General features: G+C 37.3%; 1 protein-coding gene across 1 annotated transcript in view; it reads right to left on the reverse strand.

The window, feature by feature from the left end:
• Window positions 1-15,120: 15,120 nt before the first annotated feature.
• The window catches only part of SP3 (Sp3 transcription factor), a 59,926-nt gene continuing 49,278 nt past the window's right edge, over window positions 15,121-25,768 (reverse strand). The window contains exons 5-7 of the mRNA XM_040475416.1: window positions 24,984-25,176; window positions 19,350-19,546; window positions 15,121-16,879 (exon numbers count right to left, since the gene is read on the reverse strand). Coding sequence (XP_040331350.1) covers window positions 16,563-16,879; window positions 19,350-19,546; window positions 24,984-25,176 — 707 coding nt within the window. The 3' untranslated portion in view covers window positions 15,121-16,562. The remainder of the gene's footprint in view (window positions 16,880-19,349; window positions 19,547-24,983; window positions 25,177-25,768) is intronic.

Raw genomic sequence — 25,768 nt, forward strand, 5'->3', positions numbered from 1 at the left:
CCAACCCTTTCCACCTTCAGTTTTTGTCACTCCGCCGGGAAGCCCTCCCTGAGCCCTAACCCTGGTTTAAATGACCCTCTTCTATTCTCCCCTCACGTTCTGTGCACACCCCCGTGGCACTTAATGCTAAAAGGGAACCCCCAGTCCCCAGGATTTCAAACAGGGGCAAAGGTTAGTTTACATCTCAAAATCTCCTTTCATTTTCATTTCAGTTGTAAAGGACCACATAAAATAACTCTTAAAACGTCACCCTTAAGTGCTACTGAAAGGAGGGGAAAATTGATATTCATTGCGCAAAATCTGGAAAAAATAAAGTCTATATTGCTCATAATGGCAAATGTGGTTGTGGGTCATGAATCTGGTCTAACTCACTAAAATCCATAAAAATAGTTACAACTTGTTCATAAAACACCTCTTGCGAGACTTTCCATAAGAAACTTCAGAAGGTAATGAAACATCGGATAATGGGGAGTGCTAATTGACTCTGGCAAAGCCCTGAGAGGCTCTGCTTCATCTTCATTAGGTGCGCCATGAATACTGCCCCCACAGACAGGTGACTTCTTCACCCAAGTTTCCAAGAACCAATAGGCAAAAGAGCCAGAGCCCTTCCTACCATGAGACCTCTAACCTAGATTTTACTTTTGAGTTTAACATGGTACCTTCTCGTGTCTTCCTGCACGTTCCTGGGTCATCAGATAGAGTGATTTTGGTAAATAGATCCTATAATTGAGAATTACGATCATTAAGGTCTCCCAGGCATGTCCCATGTTCAAAATTTAAAATTGAAACCAGGCCTATAATTCATAGTGAGAGATGGAAAACTAAAGTAGAAAAGAGAAAAAATTCTCAAACAGGCTGAGAAAACCCTTTCATGTCTAGCTTCTCTCATAAAATATGGAGTCTTGGGGAAATCAGAGTATCTTGGATTCAGAAAACCATTTTTACTCTTCTTCTTCTTTGCATTTAAAAAAAAAAATCCATGATAGTCTTGGAAAACTTCCTCAGGTTTTCCAGACCCATGAGCCATTCTGCATCACCATGGCGTTTATTATAATCTTGAGCTCTTGACAAAAGTAGGGGCAATTTTCCATCACGGTGAAACATTTGCTAAGTACTGACAAACGCAATTTGCACATCTCCAAATGGAGCTAATTTTGACATGATAAAATAAAATAAAATAAGATTACTGCGTATTTAGGCTTCATAATGACCCATTTGATTTCACAAAATAATTCAAAGGGAGGTAGGGGAAATCCACCCATGACTAACCGTCAAAAACATATTAAGAGGCATCATGGCCAGTGTAAAGTTATTAAGTTAATCTACGGAAACTTCTGTTCTCCCCCCAGCCAATCTTCTGTTCAATATTGACTCTCTTGACAGTATCCTTTAATGCCTAGGAACTGCTTTAATAATCTTGAAACAGGAAAAAATAATTAGTATGTATTTGTAACAAAAGGTGTATAGACATTGATGCTGTAATTATAGATCATAATAGAGGATATAACTCAACATCCTAAAAGACAGCTTGCCTGAACACACGTAGGAGATGATTTGGGGATGTGTGCAGGGATGGTGCAATTGGGTACTTGGAAAATAATTTAGGCGGCAAGCAATGTGGTCTGCTTACCCAAACCACAGAGCGAATGTAATTAAAAGGGGGAATGGAAAATATTGTGGGTTTGTCCCAAAAAAATTGGGTAGGGACTTTTTCTGACTATAATCTTCTCTTGTTACAAACGTCAGCAGAAGGAAGTAGTGATGTGAAGAACGTGAAACAATGGCAGATCTGTCCAGGCTATTCCTCTTAACTGCTTGGTATGCAGACAAACAGTGAGGAAGACAGAGGGAAGTCTGGATGGTAAGGCTGGTAAATTTAGATACTTCATCCCCTTTGATAAAAACTCTGTACCAGTCCCCTTTAGTCTGCAGCTGAATTCAATTGCAAGAAAAAGAAACAAAGAGAAAGGAGATAGAGAAACTCAGGGTTAACATGAAAAGAGAAAGACCTGTTCAAACAAAAACATGGCTCACTTCTTCTGTCTTTTCTGCTACCATCAGGTTCCTGTAAAAGTATTAGAGAAGCTCTACAATAGAGTACCAGGGAAGGCACCATGTTCTCTCTCATACAGTATTTATTTATACTTTATTCTACTTGGAATTTCTTCCTTCAGGAAGTTCAGATTTTACTTGAGGCTTTCCCATAGCACAATGTCTTGAAGAAAAGAACTAGGTCAGCGTAACTGGGTTGGATGTTACGATCTGACACCACCAGTGCCGGGCTTGAGACCAGAGGCATCGGTCATTTTTCTTTCGTTAAAGTCAGGTTCCCCGAGGGGAGGTAGGGAGGGGGAAGAGCACGAGAATCAAGAGAGGACCCTGGTGCCAGGAGCTGGGGAGATGGGCTAGGCTCCAGCTGAGGGAGCCAGACAGTGAGTTGATTATACATACAGATGTGCAGAGCAGTTCTTTGCTTTGAGCGCAGAATGCCTCTTGCCATCAATTTATTTCTCCCTGGGATGGAAATTGAGACTAATCCACTCTCCATCTTACTCAGTGGGTCCCATCTCCTCTCCCAACGGACACTTTGCACCCTCCCGTGGTGCGGCACAGATACAATAGGAACATCTCAGATGGAAGGACCAGAATGCAGGGTCCACTTAATCATCAGGCGCGGTAGGCACAGTACCTAGGCTCATAATACATTTAGGGGTCCATGCAGATGTTTTTAATTTGTTTTAAAATCAGGAGAATAATGAATCCAGCAATCACGCTCCTAGGTATATACCCCCTAAAGTTGAAACAGGCATTCGAATATTTACACGTGAATATTCACTGACGCCAGTAGAAAGGTTAAACAACCGAATTCCCACCAGTGGACGAATGGATGACCAAAATGTGATCTATCCATACAACGATGCAATACTATTCGGTCGTGAAAATATTCAGTCACGTAACTGATAATGTTCCATTGTGGATGAACCTCCAAGATGTGGTGTTAAGTGAAAGGAGCCAGATACAAAAGGCGACATGCCGTAGAATTCCACTTACGTGAAATATCCAGAAGAGGTAAATCCATGGAGACAGAAAGCAGATTAGAGGTTCTCAAGGGACTGGGTGAAGGAGGTTATGGAGAGTAACTACTTAATAGGTACAGGGTTTCTTTTTCAGGTAGCGCTTTGGAACCAGACAGAGGTGGTAGTTATACAACATTGTCCCGAAATTAAATGCCGTCGCATCGTACATCTTAACATAGTTCATTGTATGTTATGTGAATGTTATCTTGATAGAAAAAAGAAAGAAATGAATCCAACCTGGATCATATTTACCTTTGTACCAAGGTTATCATAAAATACAAACTTGTAGAAAATTCGTGAAGGGGCCCCCAACGCAAAAGTGCCGGCAGCATACCGAAGCCATAACGCAGCCTTGACAGAACGCACAAAGCCCAGGTGCAAGCAAGAAAGAACATGAACTATCTGAGGAAGTGAGAGAAGCCACAGTGGCTGGAGCACAGCAAATGAGAGATAGACTCCCTGAGGAAGATGGTCAAGTCAGCAGGGGATCAACCATGGGAAAGTCTCAGGATGCTATTGGAAGTGCCAATAGAGAGTTTTAAGGAGACTGGTATTTTTGTTTTTTTTTTTAATCCCTCTGGGCTGCTATTTTGGAGAGTATACTAGTAGGGAGTCAAGAAGGGTGGTTACTTTGGTGGAGTCCAAATAAGAGGATATTGCCATAATCTGGATTAAGACAAAACAATAATGGCTGCTGGCAGGAGAGGTGTAGACAGACGCATGGCTTTGGAACATTTGAAATATCAACAGGACCAATATGGGGGATGAGAAGGAGAAGGTGGTCAAGGCTCATTTTCGCTTTTCTGGCCTGAGCATCTAGATGTATATGATGATGCTATTCATTAAGAAAGATACTGGGGCACCTGGGTGGCTCAGTCAGTTAAGCGTCCGACTTCGGCTCGGGTCATGATCTTGCAGTTCACGGGTTCGATCCCCATGTTGGGCTCTGTGCTGACAGCTCAGAACCTGGAGCCTGCTTCAGATTCTGTGTCTCCCTCTCTCTCTGCCCCGCCCCTGCTCACGCTCTCTCTCTCTCTCTCTCAAAAATAAATTAAGACATTAAAAAATTAAAAAAAAAAAAAAGATAGATACTGATGGTCCAGGATGAGGGGCAGGCATTCAGAAATTGCGTTTTGAACATATAAATTTTGAAGTACCTGTGAAACTTTCAACAGGGAGGACAAAAGGGTAGCTCAGTATCTTGGGTGCAATTCAAGTGGGGAGCAGAGTAGGCACAGAAAACTTGGTGACTGTCCATGTGCAGAGTAAAAGGAAATCCCCAGAATGAATGAGATCAAAATGAGGAGAGTAAGGGAGCAAAATGAGGAGAGAATTCAACTCAGATCAGGACTTGAGAAAACCCAACATTTAACTGTCAGAAGAAAAGCTAGGAAAGGAGATGAGTGGAAAGAAGTAGAAGGAAACTCAGGAGGGCCATGGATGTCAAGGAAAGATACTGTTTCAAGAAGAGGAGGACACACAACTGACCCCAACACTTTTGAGGTCAAGCAGAATGTGAATGTTTAAATGTTACATGGTTATGCTGTGGAGGTCATTCTCGACCTTTTCGAAAGCTTGTTGTTAGTGGATGGGACAGAAACCAGACGAGAGTAAACGGAGAAGAGGGTGGGAGAGGGGCATCTGGGTGGCTCAGTTGGTTGAGCATCCGACTTCAGCTCAGGTCACAATCTCATGGTTCATGAGTTCAAGCCCCGCACTGGGCTCTGCGCTGACAGTGCAGAGCCTGCTTGGGATTCTCTCTCTCTGTCTCTCAAAATAAATAAACTTAAGAAAATTTTTTTACATAAGAGGGTAAGAGAAGAGGGGGTGGACAGAATGTGGAACAGCTCTCTCAAGAAGTTGACTGTGAAGCTGGAGGAGCAGGTGATCGTGAGACAAGCCAAAGCACGACTTCGCTCACCCTCACTGCCCATTTGGCAAGAGGGGAATGAAGGCACAGCAGAGACTGCTAATCCTTAGAGACCAGGGACAAGCATCAGAGGCCCTTCTGCAGCTGGAGGCTTGACTGCCCAACAACTTGACAGGAGCCGCACCACGACCCTGCTAATTTTGTGACTTTGCGAAGGACAGCGTTCTCCGCCCTTTCAGAGCAAAACCACAGAGAAACTGAAGTTTGGCAGCTTTCTCGCCAGCAGCTCTCAAGTTGTGGGGGGAAATCCTCAAGAACACGAAGGCATGATCACAGTGGGCCCGAGTCCAGAATGCCATCTTCAAATAATATTAAGACTCTGTACAAACAGCAAGCCAGAGGGCAAGTCGGGGAGGGGCAGACGGAGAGAGAATCTTAATCAGGCTCCAGACCCAGCACACAGCCCGACACGGGGCTTGATCTCACAGCCCTGGGATCGTGACCTGAGGTAAAATCAGGAGTTGGATGCTCAGCTGACTGAGCCAAGCAGGCGTCCCCCGAACACATTGTTAGGAGGACACCCAGCGCCAGTGCTGAAGACGGAGCCCCGCCCGGAGATCCCCTTGCACGTTCCTCCTCACTGTTCACTTCCTTCCACCGCGCCTCTCCCCCCTGTGTTGTTAGTTTAAATTCTGGGACACAAGAAACATCAATACTGTCCCTTCATCCTTTGCCAACCGCAGAAGGAACCAGCCCAGCAGAGAGAAGCCCAGATGATACAAGCCTCCTGGTTCTGGGTGGTTTACACCTACTGTCCCTGCCGATGTGTAGCAACAGGCAAATGATGCTTTCACAGGGCAGAATGTTACTTTTTCCTTCCTCAAGAACTGCGATTAGAGAGTTGGCTGTGTGCATATGTTGCTGCCTTAGAGTCTCTAGTTTCTGTTTCAGGGTTGACTACTGTCTCCAGTGTTCGGGCAGATTCGAGAAGACTTGAACCAGAAAGACAGACCCCCACAAGCAACTTTTCTGGGCTTTTCTCCCCACCCTGAATGTGGCCTATCAAGTAAACTTTGAGGTTCACACTAGAGCCTGAGCAAGTAAGTCTCTATGTTCTTTCTTTGAACATCATAAAATGTTTATTAGGTGTCCTCATGCACATAACCCTGTGCCAAGCAGACAGAGGGCCTACACTCTGGCTCTTACATACTTGAGGTACAATGTTCCAGATGTCACATCTGTGGACACTTAGCAGGGTTATGCTGGAGCTCCTGGAGGGTAATGTTTAAGGGGGGAAAAAAAGCTAGCCCTCCCCTAACTTTGAAATAAAGGGAATATGTTGCTATAATGTTAAAGAGTACAGGAAACTAGATTAACAAGATAGAATTTTTTTTTTTTTTTTTTTTTTTTTTTAAGTCAGGCATTTGTAGTCAGAATGTCATCAGCCTATTCGCCTTCAGGACAGAAACTACGAATTGATCATCTTTTTATCCCAAGTGCCAAGCTCATAGCACAAGGATCCAATGTGAGAAAGAAAAGTAAATGATAGTCAGAAACAGGGCAGAGATGTCTGTTATCAGCATTTCAGGTTAATACTAAGCTGCCAATGCAATAAGATTTTTTTTTCTTAAAAATGTTTGTTGTGGGTTTTTTTTTTGGTTTTTTTTTTTTTTTTTTTTGAGAGAGAGAGAGTGTATGAGCGCAAGTGGGGGAAGGGGCAGAGAGAGAGAATCCCAAGCAGGCTCCTCACAGTCAGCACAGAGCCCGACGTGGGACTCGAACTCACGAACCATGAGATCATGACCTGAGCAGAAGCCAAGAGTCGGCCGCTTAACTGACTGAGCCACCAAGGCGCCCCGCAATAAGATATTTTTAAAAGTAGAGGTATCAAAATTGGAAATGAAGAGACAAAACTTTTATTTGAGGACTACATGACTGTCTCCATAAAAGTGTTATAAAATCTATAGGCAAACTATTAGACCTAGCAAGAGAATTATGTAGGATTGTTAGACAGAAACAGTTTATAGAAATCAATAGCAAGTATATAGATCAGTAGTGACTAATTTACTCATTTAACCTAAAAAAAAAGGGGGGGGGTGCCTGGGTGGCTCAGTCGGTTAAGCGGCCAACTTCGGCTCAAGTCATGATCTTGCGGTCTGTGAGTTCGAGCCCTGCGTCGGGCTCTGTGCTGACAGCCTGGAGCCTGTTTCAGATTCTGTGTCTCCCTCTCTCTGACCCTCCCCCGTTCATGCTCTGTCTCTGTCTCAAACATAAATAAATGTTAACAAAAAAAATTAAAAAAAAGAAAAGGTATTCCTATAGCAAAAGAACAAAAAACCAAAAAACAACCAAAGAAACAACATAGAAAAAATGTAAAAAGATGTGTAAGACCTTTCAAAGAGAAGATCGTCTATAAAAAGAACATTAAAATAGACTTGAATAAGGGAAGATACAGAATGTCCATGGATAAGAAGATAACATTCTTCCTCCAAACTAACATATACACTCAATATACTTCCAATAGAATCCTAACATGATTTTTCAGTGGTACTTGACAGTTTAATCTTAAGCTCACAGAAAAAGCTAGGGATCAAAACAGTCAAAACTATTTTGAAGGACAGGTTAGAGGTGAGCAGAGGCTTGCCCTACCAGATAGCAAGATGTGGAAGCTAGGGCACCTACGTGGCTCAGTAGGTGGAGTGTCCGACTCTTGACCTTGGCTCAGGTGATGATCCCAGGGTCGTGGGATCAAGCCCTGCATCAGGCTCTGCACTGAGCATGAAGTCTGGTTAAAATTCTCTCTCCCTCTGTCCCTCTCTCCCGCTTGTGCTCTCTCTCTCTAAAAAACAACAAAAAAAGATATTAAAGCCATGGTATGGTTGTATGGTGCTCACACAGGGAAGACAGAAAGGACTGGAGGAATAGAGCTACATAAAAATGGAAACTTGATAAATGACAGAAGTAGCATTACAATCAGTGGGGGAAAGTTGGGCCATTCAATAATGTGCCAAGAAGACATCCATATGAAAATAGTAGAGACTTCACACCTAAATGAATAACTTCAAATTGGACTAATAAGCTAAACTGAAAAACAAAATGGTAAAATTTTTAGAGGAAAATATTTTTATAACACCAGAGAATTTCCTCAGAAAGACAGAAAAGCTGCACCTCATAGATTCAATAAAACTCTTACAAAACAGCAACCTATATACACAAAGCACCATAATGCTAGGAAGAAAAGCCCCATGTCGGAAAAAGATATTATTAGCCCATTGATCTCTAAAATAATATGTATCTGGAATTTACTATGTTTAATTTTTTTTGTGTGTTTACTTATTTTTGAGACAGAGAGAAACAGAGCATGAGAGGGGGAGGTGCAGAGAGCAAGGGAGAGGCAGAATCCCAAGAGGCTCCAGGCTCTGAGCTGTCAGCACGGAGCCCGACGTGGGGCTTGAACCCACGAACCATGAGGTCATGACCTGAGCCGAAGTCGGACGCTTAACCAACTGAGCCACCCAGGTGCCCAAGAATGTAAAAATCAATGCAAAAATGCAAGTAATTAAAAAGGCAGAAGGGCAAAGGATTCAAATAGCTAATTCCCTTCAGAGGAAACATGGATTATAAACTTAATGAAATAGGCTCAGCCGCACCAGAATAAAGGGAAATGAGAATCAAAATCATGAGTTATTTCACATCCATCATGTGGGAATATATGGTAATTCTGGGGGTCTGCAAGAGAGGGTTTCCCCAATGTGAAGCTGGCTTATGCAGCTGGCGGGCTGGTCAAAAGGACTACATGAGCTGGAGTGGGTGTGGGGATGCCGGGAAGAACTGGAGAACAGAGCAGACAAGAGGCCACGGTGCCGTAGCAGCCTATATCCCAGCCCCTGGATGAAGGGCACCACGGAAGGCAGTCAGCTGGGCTTGAGCCTTCTTTACAATATTCCATCCAAGAGGGTGGTCTCCTGTGTAGGGGCCTCGACAGTGAGAGGCTAGGGGGAGTAGCACACCGGGGCAGGGGCTAAATTGCCAGTTAAAGGGTGGAACCAGTAAAAGCACGCATTGTTTCTGTTACTCTTGTCGAATGCTCGCTTATGCCTGCTGATATCAATGTCTTTATATACACGTGGCTTAGGTTTTCCGATGCCTTTTTAACTTTTTACCCTTACTTTTCTCCCAGATGAACTGTAAACCATTTTGTCAAATTCCAAAATAAAATTGCATTGCTTTTCATTGGAAAAAATCTCTGCCAAGGCCAGCAGTTAGAGAGTATGGGAACATGTGAACGCCTATACACTGCTGGTAGGACTGTGATTTGGTATGAACCCAGTGCAGATCAACTTGGCAATATTTAATAAACTTGAAGAATATCCTGTTGGCCAGTGACCGAAGTTCATGATACATACCTCAAACACTCACACAAGTGCACAAGGAAACATGTCAAGTATTTCATTGCAGCATTGTTTATAAGCGAAAAATTTTAAATAACTGAAACATGCGTCGACAAGAAAATGGAGAAATTGTGATATACTCAATGAACTACAGCGTTTTTAAATGAATGCTTTAGAGAAACATGTATTCACATGGATACATCTCAACAACATGAATGAGAAAAACAAGTCCCATAAGGTTAATCTACACTATGATACCATTTATATAAAGTTTCAGAAACATGAAGACAATCCCTACATATGCATATATATAATAAGCATGTAACACAGTTCATGGTATCATTCCGATAAACAAAATTGAGAGCAGCAGGTACCTCTGTGGGTAAAGGGAAAGGAATGGAATGAGACAGGGCTGCATAGATGTCACTGTAGCCAGAACTTTTTAAAAAGAAGCAAATGTGTGTAAAATATAAGATTGTAAAAGCTGGATGGTGGATACACGGGTATTCACTATATTGTTTTCTATATTTTTTTCTGTATGTTTAAATGCTTCATAATAAAAAGGCACAATACAAATAATAGCAATTTTGTTAATGTTTGCTGATAGACAGCTAGCTAGATGAAAGCGAATAGACACATTAATACATGATGGGGATAACTGTTTCCAAATGTAGGAAGAATATTGATTCCTCCAAGGCTTATATTTACTTAATTCTTAGCTATGTATCAGGCACTGTGAGAAATGGTTTACATGCATTAACTTATTTAATCTCCTCCATCCCGCTTATGGAGATAATGCTCCTATTATCATTTCACAGATTGGAAAACTGAGGCTGGGAATGGAATGTAGAGTCCAAGGTCACATAGCTAGTAAGCAGCAGAGCCAGGACATAAATCCATATGTGTCTAAGTCTGAAATCTAGGCACTGTGTCTACTGTGAAAAGTTTCACCTTTATTAAATGAGTCAAGATGAAAAGCCACGGAAATTTACCAAGAGCACAAATGGGAAAGATGCAATTTACTGAAGATTTTTAAAGAATCAGGGTGTAAGGAGGACTAAGTAATTGGCTACACACAATTAAAAGTGAGGCCCAAACCAAACCTGTGTGCATAATGAAAATATGAAGGGAAGAACATATAGCATGAGAGATTAACTACAAAGCTAACATTGGCAAGAAAACCAATATTCCTTAACCCCAAATACACAGCCCTTTGATAAGAGTCCTCAAACAGTAGATGGACTTTTCTGGCCTTTTAATCAGTTCCCTTGGGTACATTTCACTGGCCCTTCAAGGCTCACCCTTTCCGACTCACTCAGGCTCTAAACTAAGTTCTCCCTCATCTAAACCCGACTCATCTGGCACTGATGATGGGTTTTGTGTGTGTGTGTGTGTGTGTGGTATTTTCTACAGGACCAAGTCATCAACTAATACAGACAACTTACGTTATGCAAGAAGGAGTTGTATCTTATGTTTTAGTTGGCATTATTTGATAACAAGTAACAGCCTCCCAGACGTTAAGAACTAAAGGTGGAAGGCGAGGAACCTCTGTAAGGTTTTAAGGGTATCTAACTGAACCCAAGAGCCCGAAACGTAGACAGGCACAAAACATGGGAACAAAAACTGCGGTTACCAGCAATCAAGGCAGCTGTTCTCGTCATCTTTTTATTCTGGGATTGTACAGTCTTGTCTTTTATTCTTTCTGCTTCACATCCATGTCCCAAATGCAACCTCCCAAGACATCGGTTTCCCTTTTCTAAATTCACAGATCACCTACTTGGCTCCAATTTGACCAGATGTCCAATCATCTAAACAACTCCTCCCTGAAGGTGGCAGAAGTAATCCTCAGAAAATAGGTCAAAAGTTGGGCAGCAATCCTAGAAATTATCTGCTACAACATTTCATTTGTTGTCTATTAATTGGACGCTTAGACTTTTCTTGGAGAAAATAGGCTGAATTTCTTTGATGGCCTTTTCCAACTTAAGGTTGGAGCCACTGAATGCTAAATTCAATCAAAATGAATCTAAAGATTCTCTGGTTGGTTCCTAGAAATGTTAAAATAGGATAGAATTCTACATCAGGTTGTAATTTCCTTAAGATGACACTTTCTGTGCTTCATTCTTTATTCCCATCCTTTCTGACAGGGCAGTCACTTCACTGACATTGTCCACCAGCAATTTAGATTCTATGGTTCTCTTTTCATATTTTTTTTCCATTAAAAAAAAAAAAAAACTCCCTCTTTCTGAAGAAGAAAAATCAATGCATGAACTACAAACAATGGAAACCCCCAAGTACTGTCCCCTTCACCACAGAAAAATGTCTTCAGATGTGGAAGGAGAAAAAATTATGAGTTGCTGCTCTAAGCCAGAGGCACTATGATAAACGCTTACATTTTAATCCTCACAACAATCGTATGAGGGATACCATTGTTATCCCCTTTTTGTGGATGATGAAAATTAGGTTTTAAGAAGGTAAGAAACCTATCTGTTCTCACGTTATCAAGTAGGTAGCTTAATACGGATTTATAAAAGAAACAAAGGAATTAAAACCTGGGGAGTGGGGAAAGACTGAAGGAAACCGAGACCTCTCATTCGGCACCCTTTTAATACCGAAAAACTGCATTTAAATATATAATGATGAAATGATTAAGAATCATGTTACTTAACAGCATATGCAGTTCTTTAAAAATTTCAAATCCAGGGGGCACCTGGGTGGCTCAGTTGGTTAAGCGTCTTGACTCTTGGTTTCAGCTCAGGTCACGATCTCATGCTTTGTGGGTTTGAGCCCTGCATCGGGCTCGATGTGCAGAACCTGCTTGAGATTTTCTCTCTCTGCCCCTCCTCTGCTTGTGCTCTCTCTCAAAATAAACTTTAAAAAAAAAAAAAAATTTCAACTCCAGCTTAGAGGTCACTTAAATTTTTATAGTTAACATTTATTAATATAAAAATGTACCCATTTTATGAGAAACTTCAATTTTCTCATTCCTTACTCAGCATCTGCCTCCTTTATTCTCTTTACCATCAAATTTAACAGAAGAGCTATGCTTGCTGTCTCCATAGCCTCTTCTCCTGTGCTTTCAACCAGTCTTTTACCCAATACTCTCACCAACTGCTTAAAAAGATCAGCAGGCAATTCCTTATTGCCAAAACCAACGGTCTTTCCTGCTTTTCATCCAACTTAACCTCTCTACACTTTATGTTCATCACCATCATGACACCATCTATGGTTTCTGACAACCTCCCTGATGACTCCTCTTTCTCCCAGTTCCTTAAGTCTGACCGTTTTCCAAGGGTTCAGGCTTTAGCTCAAACAGATCCCCATGCAGTGTTCAAACATCTTGGATTTAAATGAGAGCTCTTGCATTTTTCTCTAAGACCCAGGATTCCAAAAAGATTAGGAACCACTGGTAAAAATTAAATTCTGAACGCCTCTGCAATCTGACCACCTCCTCCAGCTCTTCCACTCCATTCGTCACAAATCCTCGTCATGTGTAACAAATCACACTGTGCCTTTCCTGACGCCATTTCCTCTGCCTTTCCCCAGATCTCTCCATGCAGAATTCTCCCTCCTCTACATTTCTGGAGCACGTTGCATCCGCTGCTGGTATATATTTATCACAATATATACAAATCTGTCCAAAAGACCAAAATCAGTATCTTTGGGTCTTCAACACTTTAGAGAAGGTGATTTCACTAAAATATCAACCAATTCATTTTGTGCTCAGTATCAGACAAAAGACTTGCTACTCGTTTATGGCAAAAAGTTTTAAACATAGTATTTGGTGAACCAAATAGTTCTTTTACATTAAAAACATTCTTACCAACTTAATTAAAACTAAAAACCAAACGGTTACTAATAGGGTTAAAGCCAAATGCTATTAGTAGTAATAACCACAAATTTCAAGCAATATTGAATACAAGATTTTTAATAAAACAAAAATTTTGAGATCAAAGATGCTTGCTCTATTTAAGTGATTCTAACCCAGGAGTGTTTATCAGAACCACTTACGGAGCTATTACAAAATACATATATAGCCTCCATCCCCAGAAATGTAGATTTAGGTAAAAAATGCAGCAAGACCTGTGGACGTTTTAAAATGCTCCCAGCATTTTCTGATGCAATACTGGCTAAAAACGATTTTCTATGAAGTATGTTTGACATGCCTTCAACTTATGAGTACACATATTTTTACTATTTAAGTATTTCCACTATTTTGAAGTATCTTAAGCATTTTCACTATTTTGCCCAATGTTACTTACAGGGCACCTGACTTTTGCAACATATTCCTTTAAAGCTTTATGTGCTTTGGGGTTAATTGCATTACTTCTCAAAGTCATTAAGTCTCAAAATACAGAAAATAAAATTTTCTTGTGGTATTTTAAGTTGAGGTATACAGAGTACAGACATCTACCCGACTAGGTGACTACGTTCTGATAGTTCTGATAAAGAGGAATTAGTTGCATGTAAATATACTGAATATGCACCCTCTAGGCCTTCACAAAAATAAAGCAATTGATGAAATACCTACTAAAGAGTATACTTGCACTAAGAAATATACTCTTACACAATACTAAGATTCTAGAACTAGAAAAAAATAGATCAATATACTCAGCACTTTTAAATACAAAAATAGAAATATTTGAAATGACCTAGGCTGAGGCTGAACACGGACTCTTTTTGCTAGGTAAAGAGCCACAGCTCACGGACATATTCCTAGTGGGCACTCTTTAAAATCTAAAAGTGTAAATAATTTTTAGGACTACTTAACGTTCTTCATTGTATTCATGCTCCAAGAACTGATAAAATATGCTTGGAAACTCATGGATCAAAAGCACTCTATAAACTTACTGTAAAATTTCAATATTATTTAAAAACATCTCTACTATCACACTCTAGAAAGATTTTTAATCCCCTGACTTAATAGGTATTTTGCTCAAGTGAGCAACCTTCTCACATAATCCTCTTCACACATCTTCAGTAATAAAAAAACTTCTAAAAATTAACTGGAGCTTAAAGATTCAAATTCTGATCCTTGTAACTTCAAAATAATTGTACATTCCATTAATTTCTATAATTCAAGTAATAATGCCTATTTCACATCACAAGCTTAAGTCTCACATTTAGGAAAGAAAACTCTGCCTGTGTTTCTATGTGTATCTAGAGTTGTCCTATGCATTCAAAGATATTATTGACAGTGTCAGACTGGGCCTGGAAAACAATGGAATCTTTAATCTTCACCCCCACTGGAAACACATGGAAAGTAACTGGATTTTTCATTTTAAAATATCCAAAATTCAGTCATAATGTTAACTTTTCCTTTCCTTTTCACTCTGCCCTTATCATGATTAGACCTACACAAACTCAAAACATAACTTTTTCAACTCGTGCCACGGTTACCAAAGTATGTCTTACATTATCATTTTCAAGAATCTTCATGTAAACTCACATTTTTAATAAATCAAAATACTCTGCACTACTTTAACTGCGGAAATAAAAACAAGGTTTGCAAAATGGGATTATTACAATTAATGTGAATCAATGTGGACTTAGAATTAAAAGATTTTTTTTCAAAAGTTTTATTTAACAAGCTCATTTCCGGGAGAAAATCAGCCATCTGCTAGGGCCTCTACTCCTCCCTTTTCAAGTAAATATCCCTTCTCCCAATAATTTCAGTGTCTGAGATCAAGAATCTGTGAACAAAAGGTGAAGAAAAATGAACCATACAGATTTTTCTTACCCCATACCACTGCAAATATTTTAAATGCATAGGAATACAACAAACTCAAAAGAAAAAAAATAGTGTTTTATTAACTACCACACTGTTATAATACACTTTAAACGTACAATAAGGTAGCCTTTAAGTCTGAGGTGGTCTTAAGAATAACAAATGAACAGAATTCCAAATTTTGAAACAGGTGAACTGCTGCAGTTATAGGGATACATTTAGGAAAATTGTATAGCTCTTACAAGACCAGCAATGAAACTTTATTTTGTACATTTTTTAATAATTGAAAATATAAACAATAATTAAAAAATAAAAAGAAAATACAGCATAATAAAAAACATACATTTCTCAATTAAATGTACTGGATACATATAAATTTTAAGGGAAGAAGCAAAAAAGGAAAACGGTTGATATTTAAGTGCAGACTGACTACCTAGACAAAAAAAAAAAAAAAAGACTTAAAAAAATATCATAAACCTCTAGTTTTCTATGACTAATATCCATATGGTTGGAGTATCGTCACTATGGAAGTGATTTTATGTTTGCATATGTTATACTTTACTGGTAATTTACATGATGGCTTTTAAGGCCCTGGCAGACATATGGTTTTTGGAAACAAGATTGGATTTAAAAAAAAAAAAAAAAAAAAAAATCACTGCTAAGACGCAATACACCTTATTTTTTTTGGTCCTCCAATATTCAAGAAAAGGGATAATTCACTTTAACATTTTCTTACCACCCAAATGCCTCAACCTATACATTTTAAACTTTTTTTTTAAACATTGGTTATATTGCCCAACTTCGTTATTGAAAGAATATTAACAAGACATTATTTTGGCAAATTAAATCTTAAACATGGCTTTTCAACAGGATTTTAAAAGGTGACTATCCCTAGAGTTCCATGTTAAAATGTAGTTTTCAAAATCTTACAAGAGTAATGCTTAAAATATTGTACATAGTTAACCTAATTAAAATAATTAGCTTCAAAATGACAAATTGATAAGCTAAGTAAAGCCTACACTATGTAACATTTGCTTGGAAACTTGATTTGTCAGTTATGCATAATAAAAATTCCAGTCATCAAGAAAATTACAAAAATTTTTTTATCATAACATGATTTCTTTCACCCACCAACTTTTTTTTATCTTACAATAGATAAATACCAACATGTTCTCATTTTTACACTAAACCACACAGGATTGATGCATTTGGTTAGACTACCATTCGCATTGTTAAATTCAATTTTCTCTTTATATAACTTGGTAAAATTTCATTTCTTCTAGATTCCAAAAGTACCTACAAAACCCATGCAATTTTACCATTTTTAATATACTATGGAATATCATACAAAGTAAGGCATTTCAGTGTCATGTATAACCAAGTTACTGTCAATCCAAAAATTTTTGCACATCAATAAAAAGATATCTAAGAACTTAGGAACAATATTCTTCTCACTACTGTATAAAAATAACCACAATGAATAAGTATTTGTGTAATATTTACTCCATTGTCTCGTTTCCAGAAACTGTGACAAGCTGTAAAGGTATTTCAGTGTTGGTAAGGATATCCTGATTGCTGGTGGTGGAAGTATTAACAGTTCCTATCCCTGAAACAGAACCTTGTTGAATATTTGCAAGGATAAGTGTTGTTCCTCCTGCAGTAATCAAAGCATCGTCTCGTGCAGCTTCCACAGATGCCAGCACTGTACTGCTAGAGTGAATACCTTTTTTATTCTGATGTGTTTTAATATGTTTGGCAAGGTGGTCACTTCTCATAAAGCGTTTTGAACATTCTGGACAAACAAATTTCTTCTCACCTGTTAAAAAGAAATTAGGTTACTTAGTTTTTTAAATTCAACATGAATAGACTGATCATCTGCTGAGAAAGAAAATAAGCCAACAGTGACAGAGACAAGAAGCAGAGTTCAGTTCCATTAAAAGTGTATTCGTTTCGTGAGCGGTCCTTGCAAGATTTCTCACATAGAGTACTCTTCCCTCAAAATAAATCTGTCCTCTTTACTTCTGAATGAAAAGTGATCTTCAAAGTTATAGACTGATATCTGGATATGACTTGAATACCTCAGCTATGCCAATAGTTTGTTTTGAAACATCTGTTAGAAGACACCGTACAGCTAAAAAATGACCATCTGCAAAGAGCACACTGTTTTAAGCTATATTTAAGGTATTATTAGCATGTCATATCCACGATACTAAACCTTTTAAATGTGAATTCAAGGAACTACACAGGGTACTTAAGATTAAAGCAAAAACGTAGCCTGTGCTCCAATAAGACTGATAATCCCAGGAATAATGGAGATGGCTAGCTGATGTGATTTTAGCTGGAATAGTCAAGAGCAAGCCTGATATACCATGATGTTATAGTTAATTCAAGACCCTGATGCCTAACTTTATTTCCCCAGTATGAATAAAATCCTTTTTTAAATACAAAAGACTGACTGAACTTCTATTATGTTGAAGACAACTACAAAAGAGAATTACTGGAGGAAAAGGCAAAAGGCAAATCTAAAAGGAATCCAGAGAGAAATCAAGTAGTAAGCAAATCTTGTATTTTGTGATTCTCTTCAAAATTCTTACCTCTTATTTCAGCACCTCCACCTTAAGTAGGTCCTCATCAGACCTCACGCCTGAACTATGCTGCAGTGACACCCTAAGTCATTCCCCCTCTCCTATCCAGTCAGTCAATGGCAGACAAATCTTCCTTAAATACCAAATCGTATCAGTGTGAAACTTCACCATGACACTAAGTGGTACGGAAATATAAGAATAACTTGCAGATTATGAAATAGATTCTCTACTGCCTAACTTAAAAGGACCTCCATAACATAGCTCAATCCTACTTAACAGAAATGTGCTATATAGAATCTCACCTTCACTCATGGCAAATGGTCTCTCACCTCTTCTATTCACATATCATTCTATTCTTCTGGGAAGGTATTTCCCAAAATTTCTTTTGGAATTAATCCTGAGAGATGCTCCACAGAAAATGGCACAACAATCAAAGGAGGCTGGGAAATGCTACACATACTACATCTCCCAACTTAAGAGATGCACAGTCTTCTTAATGTTCAATTAATGGTCCTAAGAGGTGTTGCCTTGAAGGTAGCTGGACTAAACCCTGTTTAACTCAGTGTTTCTCACATTTATTTGATCACAGACTTTTTTGTCCCCTTTTATGTTATTCCTTTTTATATCCTGATCAAATTCCACAGAGGAAAATTCTGTTACCAGGCCACTTTAAGGTCCCAGCCCACTGCCCAACAATGTCTTACTATCCCATGCAACACTGATCTCTGTCTCTAAGTATACTTGACCTATTTTCTTATTTTGTTTGCTGCAACTTGAAACAGGTTAAGCTCATCTGTCTAACCTGACAAATAAGACAGAAAATAAGTAGCACATGTAATATATATACTACTACATACTTCACAGGTTATTTTATATATTTAAAGACAATGTAGAAGGTGTGAAAGCAGAGTGAGAGCTTATTTGCTTACTCTAACAGAGAACCTGGATTTGAATCCAGATCTAGGACCAACACTTTCATTTCACCATGCTTCTTCCTTCTAAGCTTTATTGTGACTATAAATATATATTTTTCAATTCTTCAGTGTTGAGCATAGACTGATGAACACCTTGACCATTATATGGTAGCAGGAGAAAACTCTAAGATACATTAAATTAGGATTTAGTTGGAGTCACTCCTAGGCTCACTTCATGTAACAACCCCACAATACCATGAAAAACAATCAAACAGAAGAGTTCTTCCATCAATAATGCCCTGGTTATTCCTCATTGAAATGTTTTTTGCTTACCTCACAGATACTAAAACGAGATAAGGTAAAATACTTCAATTTATCAGAAAAAAAAAAGAATTATTCTTTAGCATGTTGAAGAAAAATAAAGACAGATCAAGAGTAAAAGCAGACAACTAATTTAAAAGGTTAACATAATAAACAAGAATTGCATAAATGTGGCTTAAGACATTAAACAACGTTACAGCAAAACAAAAAAAGCTAACTATATATAAAAAAAAAAAAGCTAACCAAAGTCTGCATAAAATAAAATGTTATTTTACAAGATAAACCATATTGGCTTATTTGGAATTACTGTTCTTAAATTGGTATTACTGAAGATAAAAACTGAATGTAACTAGTCATATTTTAAAAGATTCAGATCAGTAAGATGTGGGGAGAGGGGGGAAACTTCAAGATACTATGTAGCCCTATAAGTCTTTTTTTTTTTCAGTTAAAAGTAAATATTAGTAACCTGTATGTGTTCTTCTGTGCCTCTGTAATTCATCACTTCGAGTAAATCTTTTACCACAGAACATCCAGTTACAAACAAAAGGACGCTCCCCAGAATGCCAACGCAGATGAGCTCTCAGATGTGAGGTCTTCCCATAGACTTTACCACATCCTGGTATATGACAAATGTGTTGCTTCTTTTTTCCAAGATTGGTACCTCTAAAAAACACACAGAGAATAATATATACTTCTATGGAAATATTCAAGTAAACATTACTACTTCTATATTCCCAAGCTGAATTTCAAATCGAAGACGTTAACGCCATGAGGTCAATCAGAAACCAAGACCATTTAAGATCAATTTAAATTTAAAAAAATCTGTGTGTGTATGTATGTATATATATATATATACATATATATATACATATATATATCTACATATATATATACATATATATATCTCAAACATGTAATATCACATTATTAATTTTACTTCAGATTTAATGTGATTGCTGTCCAAATGTAAACATGCTCAAGAATTATATAATTTAAAAGGACATTTCATAAAGACAGATTGTACAAATAAAGCTACTTAAGTATTCTGTCAGAACCATTCACAAATTCAATGCATAGGCCCAATCCATGTCCTAGTGGTATAAGAAACTAAATAGTCTCTTCAAAGTCACAATGTCAGCTAATTTAAAAATTAAATAAACCAAGAAATGACTACATAACCAATCACAGGTACAATAAAAACGATAGGCACCTTAAGCAGACTTTAAATTAATATGACTTAAGCATATTTATTCCTTTATTTGTATAGCCACACCCTGAATATACACAGAGACTTGGGAGAAAAATCTAAAAAAAAAAAATCTAGACAAAGCTACTGTCATAGCTCCCTTAGCACTACAGAAAATATATATAAATCAAAATTATCTTTATAGTTAAAATTCCTTTCATATTAACCATGCAAAGATACCCCAAATTACACATCAGAGATATAATAAAATACAGTTTCTCCACAGCATAAAATTTGACATTTGTTACATTTCAGTATTTGATACCAAGAACAGGGTTTGGGAGATATGTGCTTAGATGAATGAACACTGGTATTTTAGCCTAAGCAAGAAGAAAACTTTTTGATTCCAGAACTGATATTCAAATAGTATTAAACACTATAGAAAGTGTTATTTCCCAAGCTTTAAAAAAAAAAAAAAAAAAAAATTGGGCTGGTTACTAAATAAAAATAAATGAGTTTATAAAAAACATGACACTTTAGACTGTCAAAATCATATAAACTCTGCAATGTTTCGGAGATTAAAAAAAGGTACATTTAAGACCCCCCGCCCCGACTTCCCCTCCTCCCCCAATCTCACAGTCTAGGTATATAGCCTGTAAACTGTCCATAAGCCTGAAAATCCTCCTTTATATATTATACCTAGCGTTTTTCAATTTTTACTGGAAAAATGCATATTTCCCCACATTTATATTTTAATGTACTCACACTCAGTAGCATGTGAAATTGCCATAGGACAAACAGTGCTAAACGGTGCAGTGCTGGCTGTTAGATGCCATAGGTGTTCTGAACAGGGAGACATCAATGTGGGCTCCAGTAGTTAGAGAAGGCTTCGTGGAAGAGGTGGGTAGGATTTAGATAGAAAGGAGGGAAGGCATTCCAGGCAGAGGAATAGCATAAGTAAAGACAAGGAGGAGTCATGCTGTTGTCTTAAGGGCAAGGACGTCATAATCTAACACAATTCTAGTTTCTGCTCCAGTCCACCCCCAATTTCTATAACTCTCTTCCAAGAGCTGAGTTGAGTGAAACAGGTTTTTCTGGCTCACCTGCAATGCCAAAGTATTAACCAAAGCCAATATTTCATTTAATTTAGTTTTTATAATTTATTTTATTCTTACACAGCCCTAAGAAAAAAGAGTAATGTTTGTGGTTATTGGTGTAAAAACCAATTTCACATATTGTGTTCACCATAGCAATTTCACAGAGAACCCAATTCAGTTCACTCTTGTACTCAAGACTTCTTGCCTCTATGCTAAGTGTACCACTCAGGTGAATCCATGTGCTTTTATAAACTCAAAAGTGCTAAATACTTTACTAACTAAGCAAAGTTTAGCTTGAGAGCACTAACAAAGCACAAGATTGTAACAAATTACAGCAACAAATCTGGGTTCTCAAAGAACCAAAGAGCCCGGGAGAAGTATTTTCAATTGAATTATAAGAAAATGAGAAATACTATTTGAAAATGGGACAGGCATCTGGGGGGGGGGGGGGGAGATGGGGACAGGATGCACACAAATTATCTAATTTAAGGGAAAAGCCTAACACCCGGGTCCAAATTTCTATTTAAAAAGGAAATTTTATTCAAGATAAGATCTAGATATGTTAGATATGGATTTATGACACGTGATGTGAAGGAAAAGAACTTTCTCAACAAATAAATATAAAGGTAATAATAGAAGATTTAGTCGTAAGTTTTCTTCTTGATTTATGTATTCAAACCACTAACACCTATACCATCTAGAAAAAACAAACAACTTTGAGTTTTTATTCCTAATTGCCTAAACTTGTTCTCAATAGTTTAACAATGCCAAGACAGAGTGACACAATAAATAATGCTGAATTCTCAGTATGGGAATTGAGAAAAGTGAAGTAAATCAAGTACTTTCTTTTGCTTGGAATGGAAGAAATGAGACACCAACTGAAATTGCTGACAGATTTTGTAAAATAACTTAATTTTTAAAATATGGACTGATGTTTAATCCACACAAACCCCACATAACAATAATGCTTTTAGAATTTATTCTACTTTATTAAAATTACCTGCCTCTTCCACTAGAGTAAAAAGTTTCTGAGGGCTGGTTCTGCTTAATAAGTATTGGTTAAATGCCCAGATGAATACAATTTTTAAATATTTAACTATATTTTACACCTTGCTCAAGAAGGTAAACAAAATTTTGTTCTCTGAATATTCCACTTGATATATGTGTATTTTTAAGAATACAGCTGAGGGAAAAAAAGGCCAATATTCTAAAATTTTTAAAGTACTGCCCACCTCACCTTTGCAGAACCCTTTAGAATGCTCTGGATTTACTGTATGCTATGCTTCTACTAATTAGATGCAACAACTATCAATGATACAATTTTGCCTGTCATGTATATATCAGTTGAAGTTTGTTCAAATGAGCTCTAAGAAACCATAGTTTTTTTTTCTTAAGAGCTTCCATTTTGATTGCTTAGAATAATTTTAAAAAATGAACTCACAAAAGTTCTAGAAAAAATAAGTCTTTTTTTTTAAGGTATTTCATAAAGACTGATTCACTAAAACTTTTGTGCATAAAACAAAGTTTGCAAAGTTTTAAGTGGTGGAACTCTTCTTTTACTTGTATAACAATGCATTATACAAACCACTGACAAAGTTGAAAGGCAATGTAAAACTAGGAAAAAATATCTGCACATATGACGGTTAAACACACGAATTAACAGATTCACAAAAGACAATTCACAAAAGAAATCTTAAAATGGTAAAATAACACACCAAAAAATGTTCAATCTCACAATGTAACAAAAAATATACTAAATGAAATAATAATGAGGAATTATTTTTCATACCAGACTTTAAAAGGTATTTAAAAAAATGATGAAATCCATTGTTGGCAAGGGTGTGGGAAAGCAGATACTTTCATACACCACTGGTAGGAGTCTAACTTGAAACAGATAGAAAAGCAGACAATTCCCTTCGATCCAACAATTTCACTTCTGCCAACTTACAGTGATGAAGTAATCAGACAAAGGTGCAAAAATGTATGTGTAAGATTAGAATGACAGCAATAAACTCTCAAAAAAGATGTTAAATTCTTACGCATCCATACAACAGTATTAACAGCCATTAAAAACTTGATGTAGACTCTATACAGACTTGGAAATATGGTCACAAAAATTTTCAAAATAAGAGCAGACATGTAAACAGTGAGAATGATTCCACTTTAAAAGATACGTAAAGTCTGAAAGGCTACATACAAAAATGTTATAATGGTTATCCTGACATGGGGTAGAAGTTTGGTATTGTTTTAATATTCTTCTAGATTTCTGAATTTTTATGAGCACATATTAGTTTAATAAATACAAATCTAAAGGAAGTTCATTTTCAAGAAAATGCGTTAAGTAAAATATAGGCCAGATCTTGACCCTCAATTAGATTGGACTTTCACGAACAAATTTATCTTTAAAGTTCCTCTAAAAAGGAGAGTAAATTTCAGAAAAGTTATTGTCTAACCAAACTTATTTAAATTGGCCAACACATGTCAAAGAATAAATAATATTTCAAACAAATAATTACCCAGTAAATAAAAATACCTAAGGATCTGATATAGAAGCAAATCCACTCAAGAGGTAGTAAGTACAGTTTAGTGCTTAATGCTCTGGAGTAAGAAACTGGGTCCAAATCCCAGTTGCATGTTGCTCTTAAGAATCATTCAACCTCTCTGTGCCTCATTTATAAGACTTTCTAACATCTAAAACTCAGTAAGCCCTCAATGTTAGCAGTTATTAGTCACTGTTACCATCATTGTGAATGGGCTGGCCAATGTACAAATCAACTAATGACACCAACTCGAAGGCAGATAGGCTCTATTTCTATTAGCTTAAGCTCATTAACTGTGTTAATAGTATATTTTGTCTATTTATGGCATATTTCTGAGAGAGATGTGTTAAGGCTTTTCACTATGACTAGGGATTTGATTAGTATGTCATTAAGAGTTGTATCAGTTTCTGCTCTCTATATATTTCAATGTTATGGGGGGAAAGTATCGTAACTATTACATCTCCTTTGGTGAAAACTTCGTATTATTAAGAAACCTACCGCTATTTAACCATGTGATGATTTTCACCCTGATCCTTCGTTGTCTGACAGTAACACTGCTATCCAAGTTTTCTTGTTAACATTTGCCTAATAAATCTTTTTCCACCCCTTCAACATTCCTGTGCCAATTTATCTGAGATGCTCCCTATAATTAACATAAGGCTGGATTTTGTTTTTAAAATACAATCTGAGTTTCAAGGTCTTAATTATTAAGTTTAATCCATCCACATTTAATATAATCAGTGATCTGTTTTGAGTTTTTCCTGTCATGTTATTCTGTCCTAACATTTATTTTTTTAAAGTACAGAATTAAAATACTACAGTTCCACTTTCTTAAAAAATTCCATCATTAAGGCTTATTATTCATTTCTGTTGAAAATAGAAAATGTTTATGCTTATCAACTATTTCTGAACTTATTTTTATATAACTGCTATTCTCAAGCTAAAAATCAACTCTTTATCTGTATTTAGGCAAATCTCATTGCTGGTTTGCAAATAGGCTAATTTCTCATATGGGCCTGTTAAATGGCATCTGTTACATTTCTTTTTAAGGCAAATTAAGTAACTTTAGTTTTAAAAAAGGCACTTCGATCTGAAAATTCTATCTTACATATTTTGTCCCCTAACTTTTTCTGCCACACTCATACAGACATACACACAAAATGATCATGTAATGAGAAACTTCCCATAATTAAGTGATACCGCATGCAGTATTTCAAAAATTAGGGTGATGATATTAGCAGTGTTAAAAAAAAAGAGTATGTTTCATGTGTGCATACCTCCCACCACCTTCTTTACAGTTGGGACAGGTGCAAGCTACCCTTCGAAGTCTTTTTCCTTCTTGATGTTGTTGGTCCCCTTCTTCATCTACCACCTGCACTCTTAAGTGTGTTAGATCATTGGTATTCAATGTAGAATCACCACTGAGCTGCCACTCTTCAGGATCAGGTTCTTCTTCCTTGATCCTAATATCTAAAGAAAAAAGCAAATACAGATGAGAAGCAGCCCACTGGCCCAAAAAGCATGAGATGTGAGCCTCTCTAAGGTAAAGTGAATACTATGTAAAAGTCAAAAATCATGTCTATGGAACATAACCATTGGTCCTAAACATAATCATTGGTTCTCATTTCTATCTTACTCTAAATATCAAAGAATTCAGCCAAAAAGAGAATAAAGCCAGCATGAGAGCTTGCTTTTTAAAAGATTTATTAAGAAAAGTAATTTTCATATGTGGAATTTAAGATACAAAACAGATGAACATAAGGGAAGGGAAGCAAAGATAATGTAAAAACAGGGTGGGGGACAAAACATAAGAGACTCTTAAATACAGGGAACAAACAGGGTTGCCGTAGGGGCTGTGGGTGGGGGATGGGTTAAATGGGTAAGGGGCATTAAAAGGAGGACACTTGTAGTACTAGGTGTTATACACAGGGGATGAATCACTGGAATCTACTCCTGAAATGATTATTGCACTACATATGCTAACTAACTTGGATGGATGGATGGATGGATGGATGGAAAGAAAGAAAGAAAGAAAGAAAGAAAGAAAGAAAGAAAGAAAGAA

This window comes from Herpailurus yagouaroundi, unplaced genomic scaffold (genome assembly GCF_014898765.1).
Source record: "Herpailurus yagouaroundi ecotype Mexico unplaced genomic scaffold, PumYag 140, whole genome shotgun sequence".
NCBI lineage: Eukaryota > Metazoa > Chordata > Mammalia > Carnivora > Felidae > Herpailurus > Herpailurus yagouaroundi.